General features: G+C 39.7%; 1 protein-coding gene across 6 annotated transcripts in view; it reads left to right on the top strand.

Annotated features, from left to right (window-relative positions):
* The window catches only part of RAP1A (RAP1A, member of RAS oncogene family), a 68,097-nt gene that overhangs the window by 39,092 nt on the left and 6,016 nt on the right, over positions 1-22,989 (top strand). For 4 of the 6 annotated variants that reach the window (XM_077839161.1, XM_077839159.1, XM_077839155.1 and 1 more), the window contains 5 exons: positions 5,079-5,162; positions 10,163-10,231; positions 11,448-11,504; positions 13,851-13,991; positions 21,069-21,212. In XM_077839161.1, the coding sequence (XP_077695287.1) occupies positions 5,106-5,162; positions 10,163-10,231; positions 11,448-11,504; positions 13,851-13,991; positions 21,069-21,212 (468 nt within the window). In that variant the 5' untranslated portion in view covers positions 5,079-5,105. Of the gene's footprint in view, positions 1-4,571; positions 4,710-5,078; positions 5,163-10,162; positions 10,232-11,447; positions 11,505-13,850; positions 13,992-21,068; positions 21,213-22,989 lie in introns of all 6 variants that reach the window. The other 2 variants (XM_077839160.1, XM_077839158.1) reach the window with 1 other exon arrangement.

The raw sequence follows: 22,989 nt of genomic DNA, 5'->3' as shown, positions 1-22,989 counted from the left end.
GGGGGAATCCTGCACAGATTGCGTTTAGTTTCACAGTTTTTACAAAGTGGAAGTCTGTGAAAGTGGGGTGCTCATCAGCACTAGAGAAACAGCCCCAAGTTGTGTAACGATGGGCACCCAAAGTTAATGTTGATCTCAACCTCTCTGACTCGGGTTTCCCAGCTGTAAAATCTGGGAGGTTGGGGAAGACAGTGATACTGAACATAAGCAAGATCTGAGCTACGGGACTTAAGATGTTCACAGCCACAGGTAGGTGAGTAAGGGCTTGTCTTCACGTACAATACTACACCTCCCTGAGAGGCAGTAACTAAGTTAGCCGTGAGAAGCTCTTCCATTGACATAGCGCCGTCTACATGCAAGGGGGTGAAGGGGTTAGGTCAATATAACTGTGTCGCTCCGGGGTGTAGATTTTTCACACCAATGAGTGATCTGGTTATACCAATATAGGTTTGTAGTGTAGACCTGGCCTTAGTATTGTTTGTATTTTATAACTTTGGAAAATGAGGCTCAAATCAAAATGGTGGTAGGTGCAAAATCATCATTCAAAATGAATTTTCAAAGAAAACTTGGATGCATCTTTACCCTCAAAAACGGCGTACTGATTTAAAACAAAACAACCTCTGCCTGTGTCAAGTTCAGGTCATAAGAAGAGGTTCTGCGGTCCAATGGATAGGGCCCTGAACTGAACATAAGAAGATCTCCCCAATGACTTGTTGTTTAACAATGTCAGGTATTTTGTCAGACTCTGGACTGCACAAACTTTATCTTGCCAGTCCAGTGAGGATGTACTGCTCTCCCTTTGAAAAGCTCTTGCATCTAACATTGTCAGTGATTTTCTGTGTACTCAGTGTGTTCCGTGCATTGCTGCTGTGGTCTGGCTCATTAATAACTTGAGATCCTCTTGTAATTTTTGTGCCATAGAACTCAACTTGCCTTAGTGTTCACTCCTCCCTAGCTCTCCTCTAACACCACCAAAAAAAGAAGGACTTGTGTCTTTGTAGGATCTAGTAGTTAAGATGAGACTTGGTTGCTCTCAACTCCTGGTTTGCTTTGCTTTCCTTTCCCTCCCCTCCCTTCGTGTTACCAAGTCCGCTGACACGATTTCCAAAACGCTAGTATTTCCTGTTGAGTTACCGTTACGCAATGATATACAGACTTATGAGGGCTATTCACTCCAGGCCACTGAAGATCAGAGGCGGCACAGAGGGTATTAATCCTGCTTTTATGTTCAAGGAGTTTAAAAAAAAAGAAAGAAAGAAAGAAAGAAAAAAAGAGGCGTTCAAGAGCTTTGATGCCACAGCAAAGAAGGCACAAGGATACCTTGAGAGATGAGTAGATGACCATTCGGTATGGTGTGAGAAACTTGCATTGGGACAGAGTTCCTGTCCAAAGCAGGAGGTGGAGTCCCACCTGTAGAGATGGATTTGGTTTGGCTTAGGTTTAGCAGAGTCCTGTGTGAATTAAGAGGTAGAGCCTCAGGCCACACCACATGGAGTAAGACTTCTACTAACTAATAGCACTTAGCACTTTCAAAGTGCCTTTCTTCCATAAGGAGCCTTGTTGTACAGAGCAGACTAAAGCTCAGAGAGGGGAAGTGACTTGCCTGAGTTGTCCCAGCTCTGCCATTGAATCACTGTGAGTAGAACCCTGGATTGTTGACTCTCTGTCCTGTGCACCATTGAACCACAATGACTCATTAGACAGTCTCATATTCAAGAGAATCAGTTACAGCTATTTTTTCAATAAAAGCTGCTAGGATAATCCTGCAGAGAACTAGCAGGCTTTTTCCAGAGGGCCCAGTGAGCAGAGTTATTTGCAAAATATTTTACTGTTCTGTGTGGCTACAGATGAATCAATTGTTAAACACACTAGCCACATGAGGCACATACTAGAACTGATGTGACAGTTGGAGATTCCGGTTTGTGTCCAGCTTTCATAAATTATGTATCTTTGTAAATGGGATTTGACCTAAAAGGTCTCTTTTTCTCTGATTTCTGTGATGTATTATGCATCCATTACCACATGAGCATGGATGGTCTATGGTTAAGGTGTTGGTCTGGGACTCGAGCAAACTGGGTTCAGTAACTAGCTCTGCCATAGACCTGTGTGACCTTGGGCAAGTCACATAATCTCTCTCAGCTTCAATATCTGCATCTGTAAAATGGGGATACTTCCCTACTTCACAAACACGTTGTGAGGATAAACTCATTGTCTGAGAGTTACCCAGATCCCACAGTGAGCAGTTAGGTCTCATTCAGAATGCTAACTTTCAAATAATCTTACTTCTGCAAAGAATTCCTGTAGGTTGTTACTGCATTGGCTCCTTAAAATAGTGACCAAGATTTTAGATTTATTGTTTTAGTATAAAGGGCATTGATACATTAATGGCCATAAGATCTAGCCTTCTATATAAATCAACCTGACCTAAAAATGTTAGTGGCGCATTCCTCTGTGGGTTTTTGGTCTCACGAAATAGGACTTCAGAGATGATACTTGCAGTAAATTTTTCTCCACTGACATTGTGTGGTAGAATCTCCTAGCTAACCCTGACTGGGAGCCCCACTGCAGATAATCAAATGTTGCAAATTAATGAGTAAATGAACGTATAAACAAAAAAAGCTATAGTATTACATTGTTAAAATTACTTGTATGTATTTCCACAAGTGTAGTTTAATTTTTTGTCGCACTGTACTAATCTGTTAGGATACATTTTGTTAAATTAATATAGCTTTATATGAACATTCATTTCAGTGATGAGCTCACTACAGTACTCTGAGCTGTTCAAACGCTGAGCATTAAGGCCCTGATCCAGAAAACACCTCTTCCACCACCATTACCACCACACACACAGACACACCTGCGTGCTTTGCTAGATCAGGTCTAAGGTTGGGAGGAAGGTAGAACGGTTGTAAATTTTACTAGCTTAAAAGCGAGAAATAAATAAAACAGAGATTGTTAGGCAAGATCAGTTTTGTGTGTGGGTTACCCAACATTGGCTCACAGGTCAAGCATGTTATAACAAGGGTTAAAATGGAGTATTTAAGCAACAGGACTGCAGTTATCGTAGGGCAAAATGTTATAAACGTAACATTTTAAAACAAAGGCTTATCTTGAAGTGACGATCCAGTCCATCCCTACTGTTCCTAGCCAGTAAACATAGTGGGCTAAATTTTCTAAAAGGCAGGTGCTATAATCTGTTCACACGTTTGTACATATTTTGCTTTGTGCATGCAGCGTCGGACTTGCACTTGCAGATTAGAGTTTGAGCAAGCTGGATGAGTTCAACAGTGCATGTACAACTTTGCATGCATATTTACAAAATCTTGCATGTTTCCATCAAGGCTGATGTTAGTGTTTTTTATAATGAGGGACTGTTTGATCCTCTAATTGAAACACATCAGACTTGTTTATGTATCATCCAGCCTGGTAATTTTGGGTAATGCCTTTAGATTTCTCTCTGTCTCATACTATGTCAGTTTTGAACTTAAAACAAATGGGGATGTACTTATGGATTCTTCATCTTGTTCAAGAACATAAACTCCAAGTAATTTAGCTACAGGGCATCTTTGGAGTTCAGGATCAGTTTCCCATCAGTAGTTCTTTGCAGTCATAGAGCAACTTTCTTGTCAAGAATTTTTGTGTTACAGCCTTCACCCTCATTTTATGGATGTATAAACTGAGGCACTGACAGGTTATAAATGACCTGCCGATGGTCCCAGAGTGAATCAGTGGCAGAGCTGGGAACACAGACCATGCCCTCTGTACACTGTTAACTCCAGTGAGCAAGTTGGTTTATTTTTATATCCTGCTACAGGGAATAAATCTTTATTTTTACTACAAATCATAAGATTATACCTAGAAAGGCCCATAAATCATGTGGCAAAGTTAGTCTGAAATCCCTTTGAGAAACTAAACCTATCCAGTTTCATAGCATTCATATTTCTGAATCCTTACTTGGGAAGAAAGTGCTATTTTACTGGGGGACGAATGAACAGATAATTAGCTGGTGAGGTCATTGTTTGCTTGGGCTCTGTTGATGGGGCAGCCAAGCCTGGCTTATAATGTAAACATAGTGTAAAATGTTTATCGCTGGCTTTGTCATTCTCCTTATTTGTCAGGGCATCTTGATGAGAATGAGAAATTTTCTTGTGCTGCATAGGGAGTTGAGAGATTTCCATAAAAAGGCACAGGCGTTGCGTGGAAGAGCAGAGAGGTTTCTGACTTGGCAGCATTAAGTCAGGCCTGACCTTTTTCAGAAAGAAAATATTGACCTCCTAAATCATTCCCTGTTGCGGGTGGGTGGGGGGGTGAAGTAAACTCCGGTGCTTTTATTTCACTGGTTCAATTTTCTTGTTTAATTGCTTGTAGTTTTATGCAATTAAAAGTTGGAAGAGTGAGGTAAAGGTGCCATAAGCGAGTAGTAGTAATTTGTGCAGATAGATTTTAGGGAAGAATTGTTTCTCTTTAATGGATGGATACATATCAAAATGCCCATTTATCATTACAGCAAAACATATGACCATAATAACTCAACTTTCTCGGAATACTACAAAGTTAGTCTTTTCTTTCAGGTATTTGGGAAGAAAGAGGGTCAAATGTGAACAGGTCTAAGTTTTGGTGTCCCAAGGGAAGAAATTAATTCCAGAGTCAGACTCCTCACACATTCCCTGAAATAGGTGAATAACTGAACGTCTGTAAAACAAATAAAGGTAAATCCCAGCCCGTATAATAATACTGAACAGAAACAATAAAAAGACTCTGTACATCTACCAGCATCCTGGTGAAAAGAACATAGTGGGTTTTTAATTTATTTTTTTGAATTTGAAGGTTGCTACACTGAGTACAGTAAATTACAGCCATCAAAGTACACATTTGCTTGGGTACCCAGGTTTAAAATAAAAATCTTTTTGCTGCGGCTGAAGAGATTTTTGTACTTAGCTATACAAGAGATTTTTGTACTTAGTCTGTCCTACAAATAAACGTGCTATGACAGCGGTTCTTCGGGAAAACATGTAATGTTTCTGAGGTGATGCTTGCAAACATTGCTCCTAATTCCATGCTTTCCCCCTGTTTTTCAGATTACCTGTATTTGAACAGACCACATCATGCGTGAGTACAAGCTAGTGGTCCTGGGTTCAGGAGGCGTTGGGAAGTCTGCTTTGGTGAGTAAGCATTCAGTATCTGACTTGAAAATTGTGCATTGGAGGGCAGTATCAAAAATTTCACCAGTGTCTCTTTGCAAATAGAATTATTTTACACTATCGGGACATTTTTGTTACTTTCTGCGTACCCAACACTTGATTCGATTACTGCTATTGAACTGCTCAAGTAGTAAATGTATTACATTTAAAATGACCAAATCTTTAAAGATGGAGCACTGAGATTGTTTTCAGTGAAAAGACTTGTGTTGCTATTTTATTTTCAGTTTGCATGTATATAACCTAGCATATAAATATATATTTTGTAAATTGAAAATGTGTAATCTAGAATAAAATGAAGCACAGCGTATTGGCTTGAATGCTCGTGAACTGTGGATGCCTGAGGCGCAGGGTAGCTGGCATTCCTTGAGGGCTGCATGTTTTCCATTGCAGATGGAACTAGACTGAAACCAGGGTAGTGTAGCCCACTGGTAGTGTAGCAGGGTAACACTGGCACCGCTCACGTCTGAAGTATGTGTGTTGCTTCGCAGTGGTTTGTGTTGCAGTGCTGACAGCAAAGCCAGTGCACTGTAATGGAGACTTCAGTCCTTCACTGTAGTACTGAGCATGCGTCAGCTATGTATCACACATCTAAATCAGCCAGCTCACTACTGAAAGGAGTAGGCAGGGAGGGACTAGTGGGAACTTACCAAAGCAAGCAAATTCACCCTGTCACTTAGGGGTGGGAGTAGCTGTCCAATTGTTTTTAGTGTAGGCAAAAATAAGGTGTTAAGGATAGTAAGATTGTTTTCTCTTGCATCCTTTCACTTACACATGGAGATGAAAAGCTGATGTACTTGGTAAGTTACTTGCAGCACCCAGAGGGTGAGTGAGAGAAGACAGATGAGGTGTAAAGCATATCCGGTTGTTAAATAATACATTTGGTTTGATGCACTGTTTAGTCGATTTCCCCATAATAACCTGTGGTATCATGCAGGTGTAAAACTTTATTCTTAACAATGTGTTTGTATAAAACCCTACTCTTCCATGGTAACTTCAGCAATTAATAATGAGGCTCTTCACCCCCCTGTCCCTCAATAGTCCCCTAGGCTATGTCTGTTTTTCCCATCAGGAATATAATATTTGTGATTTAGGAGTCCTGCGATGAGAGTCTTTCTAACCTACTGTACATGCCACTAAAATGTCAGACAGATGTCAAATTTCGGAGAAGTTTCCTCACTTGTGATGTAAAATCTAAATCAGTTCAGTCTCGCAGCTTTTTTTAATTGAAAAACAAACTTTTGCTTTTCCAAATATTTAACTTTTAGGTAAAAGTTAGATTTTTTTTTCAGACTCATTAATTCTCAGATCTTTTCTGTGGACAAATAAACTTGTTTTTTGTTTTTTATAAGTAATATGTATGATGACCTGATTCTCATCTCACCTACAACACTGTAAAGTGGGGGGGTGACTCCATTGATCAGCAGCTTTGTACCAGTGATACAACTGGAATGAATGAAGAATAATGTCAGTGTGCATGTCCGGTGATATTTGGTAAGCCAAATGCCATTATTGACATTATATAATCATACATTGCATTACATATGGACATATTGATCCAACATGCTGATAATGGGGAACAAAAAATTAACAATAAACAAGTCAAGATCTGATGGCATTGAGAGGTAACAAAATAGTAAATTATTTACAAGACAGCCATCAGAAGAGAGGTTCTGATGGGCTTTAAAATAATACAGTGGAAGGGATTAAAACACAATATAACTATGGTATTTTTCTGCCAATAGTAGGGTGACCCAATGTCCCGATTTTATAGGGACAGTGCCGATTTTTGGGTCTTTTTCTTATATAGGTTCCATTCCCCCCCTTCCCCCCCCCCCCCCCCCCCCGGTCCTGATTTTTCAAATTTGCTGTCTGATCACCCTAGCGAATAGTAATCTTAAAATTTCTCTCTCCTCCCCCACCCCCAAGTGACTTAAACTAACATTACTTATAAAGAGGCTGGTATTGGTATTTGGTTCTGTATTTGAATGACAGTTGAGAACACAATGTGGTGGTGTTTAATTGCAAAACCTCCTTTCTTGTTTTGACTCTTGCTTCCCAATATAATGCTGATAGTGCAACACTTCTCCTGGCTTGCCCTCGGGCACTAATGGCCGTATAATGAATGTCCTTTATAGTAACGAATGCGCAGTTATTTTAAAGCTTTCTTTTAATAGTCATCTGTTGTGCGATGGACTTCTGCTCCTTTCTAATGGCAAGCAAGATCCTTTGGCCAATCAGTGAGAAAATAAAGTTACCAGCATCTGGCTGCAAATGGTCATATGTATAATTGGACAAACACAAAATGAGCAAACATTCAAGCCCTGTGCTAAGGGAGAGTAATATAAGTAATGGAAGGTGTGGCTGGGAGCCAGGAACTTCTGAATTCTCTTCTCCTGTCTGCCTCAGTTACCTTACATATAAAGTGAGGGTGCTATCTACCTACCTCACAGGAGTGTTGTGGAGATCAGCAAATATTGTGAAGTGCTTGGAAGGTGAAGAAGTAATACTAGGTAACAAATAGAGCCACAGTGTAGTTAAATGTGAATACAGTGATGTTTCAGTGTAATGGGCAGTCTTGTACCTGGTGGAAACAAGGAACTTTATTTTCAGAAGTGTTGATCCCTGCAGCTCCCATAGTGTTTGGCTGGAGCTGCGGTTGAATAGTTTCTTCTGAAAACAAGGCCCTGTGGATTCAGTTAATAACTTTCTTCTATGAGGTACACCATACATTGATTACAAAATGAGTTGTGTTGGGATATTACGTTAGAAGGAGAAGCTGTTCAGAGTGGTCTGCCAGGTTCTAGCACCTTTGTGTGAAGACTAACTTACAAACCTGGGGAAACTATTAACAGTATACCAATGAGATACAGTTGGTTTTTTTTGAGTCATGACTGAATCATATTTTCCAGTGTTAGCCTCTTAACCAAAACAAAGTCTTTGTACCCTTTTTGGTAGTAACCATTCCGAAGTCTCTGGATATAATCACCACAATCTTAAGGAGTTCTGTCTGTTGTGGTAGGGCTCCTGTTGCCTTATATAACACCATGGCTGATTGCATTACCGATGATCTCATTTAAAGTGGTATTTCTGGGATCTTCTATCTGAAGAGACCTTTGAGATAACCGCCATACAGTGTGATAGGGAAATGGTAGAGAAGAAGAGACTTTGTCTTTCTAGACCAGTGGTTTTCAACCTTTTAAAATTTTTGAATGGAGGCGCATAATGTACCTCTTTGGAAGTATTAGACATAGTCTGCGGACCCACAGAGGTCTGGGGACCACAGATTGAAAAGCACTGTTCTAGACTACAGAATGAGTTGAGATTTTGAGTGAGGCCACATGCCTCCCATCTGCAGGAAATCTCTAGCATGAAGGCTAGAAAATTGTTTTCTTGCTAGTTTAAAAGAAACCAGTGGGCATTTTGTACTCTCCAGAATATAGTGATGCCTTTTGCACATTCCTGGCTGTGTGCTACTCTTTCAAAATCTGAAACCATCTATTTAGGAGCAAAAGCATGTTTGAGCCCTGCTATTTATTTATTTGTGTGTGTGTGTGTGTGTGGCACAGAGGTTGCTATACCTATATTTATGTAGCAAGTCAGAGACAGATTAGCATTAGAATTTAGTAGTTCCTGGTTCACAGACCCAAGTTTATCTAGTAGATTATGTAGCAGTATCTGGTTAAAACAAAAAATCCGCCACCCTGAAAATAGAGCAGTTCCGAATTTCTCAAATTGTGACCTGCAGAGATCTGGCTGGTCGCACTTGGTGCTACATTCTCCTCATTTCCCGCTATTAAATCACATTAAAAGAAGCTAAAAACCTCACTCTTCTATGTAAGCAAATGCTGCTGCTGTTACAGGGATGCTTTGCAATCACAAATGGGAGAGGAAATATCTAAAGCACATGCCTTTCTATTCAGATTTGATCCATACTATGAAAGACATTTGCGAAGCCCTGGGATAGGTGAAAGCGAATTTCATCTATCTCTCAAGGCAAAAGTAGAAAACCATAGCGTGGTTGGTGGAAAAGCATGAGTTTCCATCCAAAAGCCCTAAAAGAACAGAGTTAAAATACAGGGTCCTTTACAAATTTAAGGTAAATACTGGATATCCAGACACCAGCCATGTCAAAAGCTTCCCATTCTAGTTTCACTCTGAGTGCGTGCATAGGAGGGGAAAGAACTTCAGTTTTGAAATGAGTGGTATCTTCTTTCTTCTGTTTTAATATAAATTGTGGTGGTTGAATGTATGGTGCACTGTTCTAGTTGGTTTTTATTCATTTTTTGATTGTTATAAAAACAATTACAATTACTAAGAGGTGAATAATTTAAAGATAGTTTTTAAATCTGTCATTCTGAAATCTTGCTGTATATCTTTGTCAGTATTAATATTTTATTTATTTGTGTTATCTTAGCACCTTGGAGAGTCTTAATCATGCCCTGGACCCCAGTGCTACGTGCTGCGCTAATACAGAACAAAAAACCCCTATCCCTGCCCTAAAGAGCTTACAGTCTAAGTTACTGCATTTTAATAAGACTGAGATGCTCTAAATGAAACTTAGACCTCAAATACAGAGGCTTTCACAGTGGTGACACCTTTCCAGATTTTATTGTGTCTCTCAATATTTGGTGGTTTTCCTGAAGGCCCAGTTCCTTTGTGAGATTTTGTGAGACACTCAGCTGTCACTTTAAAAAATAATTAAGTTTCTAGCCCTCGTAGTTGCTGAGAAATTCTTAAAACGATGACCGTACACACTGAAGACTTCAAAACTAAAACAAACAACCAAAAACCCCAAATTTTATTAGATTTAAATTTTTGTCCTGTCTCATGACTTTGAATGCTTGGGTTGGCAATACTGATGTGATGCAGAATTTACACTATTCTGTTTTAGAAGAGCTGCTACTTGAAGGTCAGTAGGCCATATCGGAGTTTATTCTTTAACTGTTTTCCCTTTTTTTCAGACTGTACAATTTGTTCAGGGAATTTTTGTTGAAAAATATGACCCCACAATAGAAGATTCATACAGAAAGGTACAGTATAAAATTATGCTATTTTCTATCAACCCTTTTAGGGCCTGATACTTCATCTTTCTTTTTCTTTTCAAGTTCAGGCAAAACTTCTCCATGTCCTGCGAATGTTGTCTGCGTAAGGGTTGTGAGTTTGGATCTGTGTTAGTGTAGTGAGGTTGGCTTGTTAGCCTCCAGTCCTGCAAACTGATCCATGCAGCTGGTTCTCTGTGCCTGTATAGAGCACTTTGCAGAATCAGGGCCTTAAGGTATGTGCAATTATAAGACCTGTAGCGTGATAGCGGCTGGCCTGGGTCAGCTGACTCTGGCTCAGGTTGCTGGGCTATACAATTGCCGTGTAGACGTTCAGGCTTGGACTGGAGCCTGGGCGTTGAGACCCTGCGAAGGGGGAGGGTGCCCGGGCTCAGGTCCAGGTCTGAATGTCTAGACTGCAATTTTTAGCCCCGCAGTCCGGGCTCTAAAACTTGGTGCGACAGGATTTTTTTATCACAGTGTAGCCATACCCTTAATGTCATGGAGTCTTAGTTCATGGTACGCTGACATAACACTGATTGCCATTTAAAAATAAATGAATCTGAATTTATCATGCCATGGCGTTTGCAACGTTTCCTACTGTAAGTAAAGGAAATAACACAAATATCACAGATTTAAGTACTGAAGTATAGTCATTGTTTTTAAAAAAAACAGACCACTTCACTGTTTAGTTTAAATGAATGTTGCTTACTTTGAAGGCATATGACATTTTTCACTGCCTTTTTGGAAATGAGCTTGCAATTACAAAGCAGAAGCTCTTGTTCGAATCCTTGATACAGTGGCTTGATGTAATTCTATCCTTAGAGCTGCATTCTCCACTCAGATTGATGTAAAGATCCCCATTTTTTAGAGATAAGAATAATTATTGTCACAATTAAAGGCTCCAAACCAGAAAACGAAAGGAAATGGTGCTTTTTGTGCATGACAATAAAGCGAAAAAATTGTTAAAACTTTCGTATTCAAGAGTTGCTTTTTCTGGAATTACCCTCTTTAATCTGAAATTATTTTTAGTAAGTGGAACACTTGGAAAATTTAACAGGTTTGTTTTTTTGTGGGTTTGAGGAGGGATGAAGGAAAACGTAAGTTAAAGGGCTCTTTGGTTGTAATTCTGTGTCTCACACTTGCACACTTTTGAGCATACTACATTTTTTTTCTTACTGTTGTTTGTTTCTTCCTTTTTTTCCAGCAAGTGGAAGTAGACTGCCAACAGTGTATGCTTGAAATCCTCGACACAGCAGGGACAGTAAGAAAAATCTAAAATATAGAATTTTTAAAGTTAAAAATGAAGTTGCATTTTAAAAGGATTTGTCAGTGAAATAGCCCCATCCTGTCAAAAAGAAAATGTTAGATTGACTGCAGCTGCACTAAACTGCAGTGTTTTGTTAAGTAACCCAAAAGCCAGTGTGGTGAATCTGTCACCTGAACACGGCCAAACCCAGGAAAACTGCACACAATCACTGTGTTCTCGAAAAAAGAAAAGGAGTACTTGTGGCACCTTAGAGACTAACAAATTTATTTGAGCATAAGCTTTGGTGAGCTACAGCTCACTTCATCGGAGGCATGCAGTGGATGCAGTGAGCTGTAGCTCACGAAAGCTTATGCTCTAATGAATTGGTTAGTCTCTAAGGTGCCACAAGTACTCCTTTTCTTTTTATGGATACAGACTAACACGGCTGCGACTCTGAAACCTTTTTTGTCCTATGATTATAGGGATGTTAATGGGCCACTGCACCTTGAATGGTCTCTTATAATATGTGCTAACTACTTTTACACTAAACTATCTGTTCGATCTTGTATGTAGCTGTGACACTCCTAGTACCTTTCCCAGACTGGAAGAAGAGTTCTGTGTAGCTTGAAAGGTTGTTTCAAGTTGGTCCAACTAAAGATATTACCTCACCCACCTTGTCTCTTCAGTGATTGTAGATGTTACCTAGCATGAATTTCTCTCACAGATGGGATATGAATGGATTAGTATTCCTCCAAATTCTAAACACCTTATCAACTCTGCATAGGAATAAACTGGTATCTTTATAACATGATGCTAGAATTTAGGGATGATCATTCGTAATGTATTGTATTGTGATGTTGCCCAGAGTTCACAATGTGCTGAGCATTGTACAAACACATACAAAAGATATGGTCCCTGCCCCAAAGAGCTGGCAGTCAGACATGAGGGATGGTAACAAGCTATAAGAGGACAAAGGTGGGTATGGGATGACCATCATAAAACCACACCGTTCCATAAGCTAACAATGGACACGACTTGAAGGTCCTGAATCATTGAAACTATGATGTATTTATTTTTTTCAAACAAAGAAAGTTCCCTGTCAAGCCGCTGCACTTGGGCCTGCTTCCTCCTTTCTTAAAGCACCCTCCTCCAACAAATAGGGCCTTCCATGCTGTGGCTCTTCCTCAGATAGTGCTGGAAGGGACATTCTTCTCCTTCAGCTGCTTTCCATGTTAGGAGGGCGCGATGAAACAGCAGCCTGTCCAGAGCGCAAATTTGAAGAGAGGCTTCTCCTTCGCAGCAGCTGAGGATGTCCTTCCACCCCCATAGCCCATGTGACTGGAGCATGTAAGGGCCTTGTGCCTCCTGTGGGAATCCCTTCCTGCCCAGATCAACTGCCCCTCTTGCTGCTTCTCTGTGCTGCCCAACTGTTCCATGCTGGGGGAAGCCCTGTCATCCCCCTCCTCCTAGCATCCACTAAGCGAGCTTCCTGAAAGCCTACCAAGCCGTTTTATCATCCTGTGGGAGGGGGTCACTAAACAAACAGACTCCAGTGGTTGAGAACGCTATGGGAGGAGGATCTGCTTCTTAAAAGAGTTTTAAAACACAATTGCTGTTTGTTTTGGGAAGCACTTGGGTACCATGATGTTGAAAGTAGCACAGGCAGATAGAAATCAAAGTATGGTTAAAATTTCTAGTGAAGGTTGTTTCACTGACTTGTACAAAAGATAGCTCTTGGGTCAGTCCCTGGATTTTCCAGCCCATTCTTGCATACCTTTATATTTGATCACATTGAACCTTCAAGCCATTTCCGTGCAGCAAATAACTGCTGTACAGTTACATGTGCTTAAATGTGAGCTCACCCTTTCTTCTACACATTGGTGTTTACAAAAAAAACCACAAGTGTGTGGGCACCTAGGCAGTCTCTGCACAGTACTAGAGCAGGGACATTTTTGCAGACTGTCACATCTCTGGCAGCGAAATAACACATTTGCACTGGTATTTCAAATATTAACCAAATATTAACAGTAGTATGCTTTAGATGTACATTAGTCCATATTTATCTGCAAGATATTTACCAGATTTAATTCTATAGCATCCTCTGCCTTTTTTTCTGCTATTTTTGTCTGTTCTAACGTGGTTTTTTTTCCTCCTGAGGGAGGGGCGAGGAAGAAGGGAAGGAATTGAGTTAATGTTTTCGTTAAATTCATAGGCTTCACTGAATTTCTGTAAGGGGTAAAAATGTAAATGTAATGTTAGCTACTACATTCTTATCTCTATTAGAATAAAAGGATTCCTTTTGAAATGTTTGTTATATATATTAATAGCTAATTAATTACCTTTTAAAATATTTGATTACAGGAGCAATTTACAGCAATGAGGGATCTCTATATGAAGAACGGTCAAGGGTTTGCACTAGTATATTCTATTACAGCACAGTCCACGTTTAATGACTTACAGGACCTGAGGGAACAGATTTTACGGGTTAAGGACACTGAAGATGTAAGTAAAGGACTTTTTGCTTTGTGAGCTATTGAAATCTTTCCGTAAGTAAATAAGCCGGTATTTGGCTTTTTTGAGCAAGCTGATGGATGACTGAAGACTCCTGTTGCCTAGGAATGTTTTTTACTGTGTAGTAAGCTTGTGCTAGATGTTTTAGAAAAACTTTTTTTTTTACATTAACTTTATTGAGCTGATTTTCAAGAGCTCAGCATCCAAAATTAGGGGTAGATTTTTTTTCAGAAGAGCTCTTCTCCCATTGGGCATACAAACAACTTGGCCAGATTTTCAGACATGCTCAGCATCCAGGTGGCTCTGGTGAGAACAATGGGAAATGCTGGTTGCGGAACTTTTTTGGAAATCTGTCCTTAGTTGGTTTTTAACTTTGATAGTCTTTCCCAGTATAGGCATTTTCTTTTTTCTAGATGAGTTATATCAGAATATTATTGTTTTAAAAAATTAAACAAATTTTACTGTACTTCAGTTTCTTTTCCTCTAATTGAGTGAGGAGGAAGCTTACATGTGAAGAATCATCCTGAATGTGTTGTACCTGGGCTATAAGTGGAAAAGACGTGTTCAGCCTAGTCACCAAAAAGATTAATCGAATTTTTGCAGTGGGTTACAAACTTAGTGATGGATAAAATTGGTTAAAGCGTGTTGCCAAGCTTTCTTTTAACTCTACGTATGTTTTTGTATGGCCTAAAGATGAGGCAACCAGCACTGAAATAAGAGCTTGAGTATGTGGGAGGGAAGAAGTGTTGTTAGCCAAGCTTCTTACCTTTATTCCAGCTGTATGGATAATAATGGCAGCATTGAGAAGTGTGCTTAGTTACATAGCCTTCGGTCATATTGCACAAGGCAGAGATGTGTTTTGTATGATCTGTTACTCTAGTGCAGGGGTCGGCAGCCTTTCAGAAGGGGTGTGCCGAGTCTTCATTTATTCCCTCTAATTTAAGGTTTCGCGTGCCAGTAATACATTTTAATGTTTTTAGAAGGTCTCTTTCTATAAGTCTGTAATATATAACTAAACTATTGTTGTATGTAAAGTAAATAAGGTTTTAAATATGTTTAAGAAGCGGCATTTAAAATTAAATTAAAATGCAGAGCCTCCCCCCGGACTTCTGGCCAGGACCCGGGCAGTGTGAGTGCCAGTGAAAATCAGCTCGCACACTGCCTTTGACACATGTGCCATAGGTTGCCTACCCCTGCTCTAGTGAATACTGTTCTGTTCCCTTCCCCTTCTCCTCTCCCCCTTTGCCCCATGAGTTCGCTTGAGACATGACCAAGACCAAGGACTCGCTTATTTCAGTGTGTGTTGGATGGTTTTTGTTTGGCTATAACAATACAGAATACAGATAAACAGTTTGTCCCAAAGAGCTTATAGTCACATGTGGGCCAGTGACTACTTTTTTAAAAACTTTATTTTGAAAACATGTTCAATTTCCTGTCTTAATAAACTGAGTCAAAGTCAGTTTTCTTTCTGCACGAAAATTTCCCCAGTCCTCACTGGAGATTGAAAATACTTTTTTACTTTGCATTAATATCAACTGAGTGATTTTAGGGTCAGGGGAGATTTGTCGTGCACCTATTGTAACCTTTTAAGCGATAATGTTATGTAGTAGCTGGTCTGGGGAATAAAAATTCATTTTGCACTTGCTGATCAGGAAGTCTTGATTCTAGACTCTGAGTAGTAGCTTGGTTTCTGTTTGCATAAGCAAACTGTATTGCAGAATTCAAACCTGAACAGTTAATATTTGTAAGTCTCTAACAAGCTACCTGTACCAACCACATTTGTGCTTTCATTGTGATCTTTACCTTGTAGAAATGAATGTCCAAGGCATGTGATCTGCATGCATCTAGGGTTGAGGAGGTGACCCAGTTTCCATGGCCTTTTGGTCTGTGGTCTCTGCTGAGACTGCCAAGAAGGATTTCATCTGTGGTAGTGTTTCTGATGTGTATACCCGCCCACCAAGAAGTCGTTTTCACATTGGCCACCAAACAGCTGGCAAATGGGTAACTACTTTAAATCACTACTGACCAGTAGGTAAAGGCTTTGTATCCCATTTTCAGTTCCCTGGAGAATTCTGTGTTTCTATCTGTGTCCTGAAGGAGAGGATTTTAGTCTTCAAGGCCCTCTGGGAAGCAACTTTCATAAATCCTTTTTAGGCCTAGGTGAGATTGTGTTGCTTCTGTTCAGTTTCCATTGCTGCTTACTCTACAATGAACAAAAAAACATTGCTGTATTTCAGAACCTGTCAGTGTTGGTTTTGAGCATTAAGGCCATCAACTTGTGATTATTGCAGGAACAGCATATCATTTAAACTTGACTGGCAGTTTGTCAATAGCTACTTTTTCAATTGTATATTTATCCTGCTGGCTCATCTTGAAAGCTCGTTGCTAAGGTTGAATAGAGCAGGATGTCTTGGGCTGTTTCCTGAACACAGTACTGTTTTTAGTTACAGTGGTTTTAGACAGAAAACTTGAAAACGTGTATGGTAGCCCTGGGAGGAGGGACTTGGGAGTAAAACTTTCATACTGGTCTAAGTCCATATTTAGGCACCTACATATTCATGTGGCCTGACTTCAGATATGCTCAGAGCCTGCATCTCCCATTGATTACAGTGGGATACGTGGGTGCTCATCACTTACGAAAATCTGGCAACTTGTATTTAGATGGCTGGGTTTATGATCCTAACTTTAGGCACCCAGATGTGGGAATTTTGGCCTCAGGGAGAACATGCATATTCAGAGTCTGAATTACAAGTGTGTGTGTTAAGGGTCTACTTTTATATATAGCTTTTGAAACTCCTGAGACTTATAAACTCAGGACAGTTTTCTTTGTACCTCCCACTATTCTATTACAAGAGTCCTTGTTTCCAAAAACCTTATAGTCCCAAGAGGGTCTAACAGCTGTGGAATAAAGAATTTTATTTTTAGTTTTTGAAAAATTTTCAGCTAATGATAGAAATTAATTATTGGTTAGGTAATTTTTAGAACACTTTAAAAAAAAGTGAAGAATGATTTAAAAAAGAACGTACACTGAATCCTTTCGCTGGCAAAGTACTGATCAGCCTGTACATCATAGGAGGAGATAATATGCAATAATGCTGTGCCTCTGGACCCTGTGGATGGAGCTGTTCCTGTCATTAGAGGCTTTAGTTCTGTTGCATGGTTCTGTGTTTCATGATGTCTATATTTCTAAATAAGTCTATTTCTAAAACTTCTGATGGAGTTGAAGTTGCAGATGTTTTACAGGACAGTGTTGGGGTGAATTGTAGAGTTTTGTGACCCTCATCATTTTATGTTTAGATGACAGGAAGCTGAAATTAAACTCTGATTAATACAGTTAGTAATCTTTTCAAGGATTTATCTTGAGGGGCGTGAAAAAGATTTTAACCACTGACAACAAAAGTAACTGTTTTCTTTGAAGTTGGATTGCTTCGGTCATTTATATGGTCCTTGAAGCTGAGCTGGGATGCTAGAGGTAGCTTCTCATTTACATGTTGTTACCTTATCTTCTTACACTCATCCAGTTAAGAGTAATGCTGAGGATCAGTAAACAGAGCTGGAGTTGTTGCACATATTTAGGCCAGATCATAAGTAAGCCATAGGCATTGTATTTAAATAGCCATTCATGAAAAAGCTGTTTGAACAATCCAGTAGGTTGCTCTGAAGGATAAACTTACCGTGGTGCTAAATGTGTTTTGAAACTGAGGGTAATCTCTTAACTTTTGTATTTACCAGTAAATCTTCATTGTTCCTTAACCTTGGCTACCTTGCTTTTTAAATGATTTTGATCCCCTCTCTGGTTTAACTTGGTAAACTTTTTATTTAAATAAAACTAAGCTTCATTACGTGGAGATTATGCTTGCTGGTAGCATGATTCTTTTATTAGCATTTAGGTCAATGCACTGAGCTGTTCAACCATGTACACTGCTTGCCGTGGCATTTGTAGCATAGGTTGGTCAAATTAATCAAACAGTGGACACGGTTACTTTAATTCTGCTTCATGATAATTAAAACTTACTTATTGATTTTAATTAGTTGGATGTTAGTTCATGGATTAAAATTTCCAACAAGATTTTTTTCCTCTATATTCTTTTTCTCATGAGTACAAGGCTTAGAGATTACCTTGTGTTTAGTGCTAGCAGAATGAGTCTCTTAAAATTTCAGCATTTTAACTGTTAAATGATTTATGTGCAAGAAAAGTATAAATTGCTGTCTTGTTTGAATTTCAAAATGATCAAAACCAAACTTAATCAAATTCAGTTTATTTCAATAAGTCTAGAAATCTCATTGGTATGGAGCAGTTAGTTAACTCTTTCCATTTAAAACAACCATGTGTCTCGTATCTCCCCATATCTAGACAAATGTATACCTCATTTACGTGTTCCGTTTTTCTGCTGTACCGCTTTTTAACATTCTTTGGTTAGTTTTGAATGTGTTCAGATATTTACATTTCTACATCAGTGTCCATGTCTGGGAAAATGGATATTTTCTTCTGGTCTCATACAAAATGAGAGAGATTCTAATTAAGCATATGTAATTGTGAATATCTATATTTTGTGTAGTGTAGAATGGTTTGATCTGAAACAGAGATTTTGTTTTGCCTGCAGCTTCTGTTTCATGACTTCAGGTTTTGCTGTAATAAGCAAAATGTAGTTCCCAAAAATAAAATGTTGTCTGATCTCTTTTGAAACCATATTGTTTTGAGGTTTAAATGAGTCTTAAATGTAGTTGACTAAGACTCGGCTTAAGAACATTTCTGTGCAAAATTAAGTCTAAATAATAAAAGTAATTTGAAATTTTATAGTGCTTATATACATTATTGAAGGAAACGTATAGCAACTTATTTTCCATCCAGAAAGTACAGGTTTTGTGGCTCAGTTTTGTGTGCAGAAAGGGAATGGCATGCACACCCACTATCAGCAGTTCTGTAATTTTGTCTCTTACCGTGCTATGGGGAAACAGTGGTATATGCATTGTGCATGTAAGTAAAATACAGAAGTGGAATGTAGTGCAGATCTTGATGTTACCTGTGTGCTTAAAAATGCTCAAGGAGCTGGAGATTTCTTACCTTAACTCCATTTCACTATTTCAGGAACTGGGATTTATATGAACGGTATGCAACCCAGGACTTTCTGTACTATATTGTAGTTGCTTACAGAGTTCATTTACAGGAGATGTAAAACAGATTAGACATTGTAGAGTTGTGAGAGCTCTTTTCTTTAACATTCTTTTACGCTTTAAATATGAAGTCCTACCAACTCTTTTTTGGCTTTCCTCCCTGTCATTTTAAATGTGTTCTTCCCTGGTGGTATGCAGGGATATCCATCAATAGAACACAAGGCTGAGGGGAAACAGGAAAAGTCTTCTGAAATTCACATGTTGTTACCACCTCAAAGGTGTCTTACTGCTAAAGCCTGCTGGAAAAAATGTTCCCATTTTTTGACTCAACTAATTCTGAGTGTTTTTGATGGTTATCAGATTGTCACATGGTATTGGATTGTGACAATCTGATAACCATTAAAAACACTCAGAATTAGTTCAGTCAAAACTGTAGAAACAAACAAACAGTCAAAACAATCATCTGATTGTTTGCCATGGAAGCTTTGGGGAATATATTCTTAGAAAGGGAAATGTTTGATTTATTGAATGTTGACAACATGCTTGGCTCTGTACAGTATATAAGATAAATACAGTCCCTGCCCTGAAGAACTTACAGTAGAAAAGAATTTTACTGGCCCTCTCCCAGTGTGCAAGAAAACCCTTCATTTCCATCCATTGTTTGCTTTCATGTTTGTTGAAAAACTGTCCCAGCTCTTTGGATGTGTGTAAAGACTACTCCATTCTGTTCTGTCTAATGCAAATAAATCAGTAACAAGTGTGTGTTGTAGCCAAGGTCACTTTCTGAAGGCACTCCTGTTCCTGTAACACTCCCCAGGAAATGTAGCAGGGACCCTGGGCTCCCTTAGGCACGTCTTCCCTCCTGAGGGGCAGGTGGCTCCTCAAACAGCCAGCAGTTGGTAGCTCCTTCATCAGACTATTTAACAGATAGTTTGCCCTCATTTTGTGCCGTATCTACAGCTGTTTCTACTCATTGAACCTCCTGAGCAGAGCTTAACTACAGTGGGCCTAGGGTACAGTGGTGCGGGTTACTCATATGACAAAGGCAGTAAGCAGTTTTTGATGTTAAAACAAGATGAATGTAATTAAATGAAGAAATGGCATTTCATCCAGTCCTACTAATCAAGATTCTTATGAGTCTGTTACAAACAATTAGTTGCAATTTTTGCTAAATTACTTCTATAATATGAACATGAAATTGTCCAGTATGTTTGTTATTGCAGGAGGCTTTCCCTTTTGTGTGCATAGAACTGTTAATGCAGCATGGTCCTGCACTCCTAATGGGAAAAGAGACCGCACATGTGGAAGGCCATAGAAATCTTTTCCTAGGTGCATGCATCTAGTCCCTTTCATTCCAAATCAAGGCAGTGTTTTTCAAAGGTGGCCCCATTTATTTTCTGTGGCTTGACAACAGACTGCCGGGTCACTGGGGCTGACAACATTCAGCATATATCTCTGGAAATATGCTGTATACCCTGTTGTCTAACATAAGTTAAGATGGCATGCAGTTTAACCTCTTGTCGCTTGAAAGCATCTCAACAATACATTGTTTTTGACTAGCATGATGTTAGTGGATGACCTCAAAATAAACCTTGTATAATGTAACCTCCTAAACTGCAGTATTTCCATTTGTTAGATGGTGTGATTAATTGTCAGTGAAACTTGGTCATGGTGGCTGCATGCCACAGTTTTCCTTCAGCCCCTTTCCCGCAGGTCCCTGAACTGTAGTCTAGTCTGTGAGTTCAATGTAGCTCTAACTCTGTGGACTGTATACTCCAGCTTATATCATTTTTCTTGTGCTTATGAAATGTAGCCCTGTCAAACAGAGACAATGACTTTTGAAGAAATAACCTTTGTCCCTGATGGCTTTTCTGGGCCAGTCCAGGTTATATGCAGTGTGTGTTTGTTGGAACAGTGTTTGCTCATATGCTTCTCCTTGGTCTCTCCACACAGGTTCCAATGATTCTGGTTGGCAATAAATGTGACCTGGAAGATGAACGCGTAGTTGGCAAAGAACAGGGTCAGAACTTAGCAAGACAATGGTGTAACTGTGCCTTTCTAGAATCGTCTGCAAAGTCTAAAATCAATGTTAATGAGGTAAGTACTAGCTGTTCCATTGCTAGGCAATAGTGAATCACTTTTGTCCTTTGTATATTCTAACTTCACCACCCCCATAGAAATATCACTAATACAGCATTCAGACCATTGTACACATCTTGATCATCTAGGTTTAGGATGCTTCTGGAGTCTTGATCTTGGGTACAACAGCTGTATTCCGTTCACTGTAATGAAATGCCCTTCTTTAGTCTCTCCAAAGTACCAAAAAGTGAGATTTATCTCAGTGTAAATGGCTCCTGCACAGCACTTCAGCCAGAAGTGGAGGGTATAAATGGAGGGATTTCACCCAAAATGAGCTTTATCCAAGTGGGTATGTAACTACTTAAGATGCCATCTTCGGAGTACTGGCGTTTGCGTATTTCCCAGCATATTTCTAGTCGTGTTGTTTGCTCTGCTAAAAATTAATTTGCTTTACATATGTTGATCAGCTGTATTGTAGTATCTTGGTGCCCTACCAAACAGACACATCGTCCTCCTCTCTTAAGCTGCTATTTTACTGTGGCCAAGTCCCAGCACAAAGGTGTTGTCAGGGCAGTTTGTGACAGGTTCAACTGGAAAACACCTGTGCAAATAGGTGTACCTTGCACGGCATTCAGGCTCCACCTGCTCTCCAGCAATATTGAGCTCTTTAGCCTCTACTGAGCATTTCCTGGCTGACAGAGCCCAGGTTTGCAGCCATGGAGGGTGAAGCGCCCTCAAGGTGGGCCCAAATGGGGGGTTAAAAATGAGGAAAAGCAGTAGAACCTGGGATTGGCAGCTCATGTGAAGTTCACAGCACCAAAGGTGACAAGTCAGAAGGAGAAGGGCACGCCATGCTGCACTAAGTGGCAGTCGGAGTCAGCCCCAGATGGGGAGGGTACTGTTAACTCAACCCTGAGTGAACATTAAAATTGTAGTAAAACGTGGACCCCAGTGCAGTGTAAATGATACCATGAACCCAGGGCATCAGTTACAGAGTACTTCACAGTGGGCTTCACAGAACAGTCAGAAACCCCCCCCCCCTTTTTTTTTTAAATACATAAGATTTCCACACTCGACATACTGATGACTGAGAACTCTGTGGCCAGAGGCATCTTAACGTATTAACATACACCAGGGAACTGTGCAGGAGGGGGAGAGTTTCACTTGTATGCAATGAATATGTTTAACTCGTGAGTGACAGCATCAAATGCAGTCACAAGACAGTTACATAAAATCATCCCTAATGAGTGAACCAAGATATTGCCATTCCCTCTCTGTGTATTCACTCCACTAGCATGTCGTAGAGAAGAGGATTACCATGGACATTAATGTCTGCACTCTGTTTAATGGAGCTTTATAGGGTTTTTTTAACAAATTTGTAGGCTTAATCTGTATATAGTCCAGGCAAGCATCTGAACCCCCAGTTACCCAAGATTGCTTCTTTACACATGCATTTATTCAGGGACCATTGTCATGGGAACTAAGATTTCTTTGACTTACAAGTGGCAGCTTAATCAGTTTTGTGAAATTTGTCTTTGTACCAGATACTCCAGTTTCCAGGACACCTATCCCCATAGTGTTTGAGCCTGACGGGACACACTGCCACAAGACGCTCTCGTTTTGTGAATTGGAGACTATATCACAAATGTGTTTTTCATAATCTGGTTGTGACACACACAAAAGCTGGGAAAAGCAAAGAGAAGGAACACTCTGTTTCTAAAGTGAACTATTATGCTACATGTTTGTTTAGGCTGGAATTATTAAGGGCAACACTTCGGCTATTCAACCTTTTGAT

This window comes from Eretmochelys imbricata, chromosome 21, assembly GCF_965152235.1.
Source record: "Eretmochelys imbricata isolate rEreImb1 chromosome 21, rEreImb1.hap1, whole genome shotgun sequence".
Taxonomy (NCBI): domain Eukaryota; kingdom Metazoa; phylum Chordata; order Testudines; family Cheloniidae; genus Eretmochelys; species Eretmochelys imbricata.
Note: the sequence above shows the minus strand (reverse complement) of the source record. Positions and strands in the feature narration are given on the sequence as shown.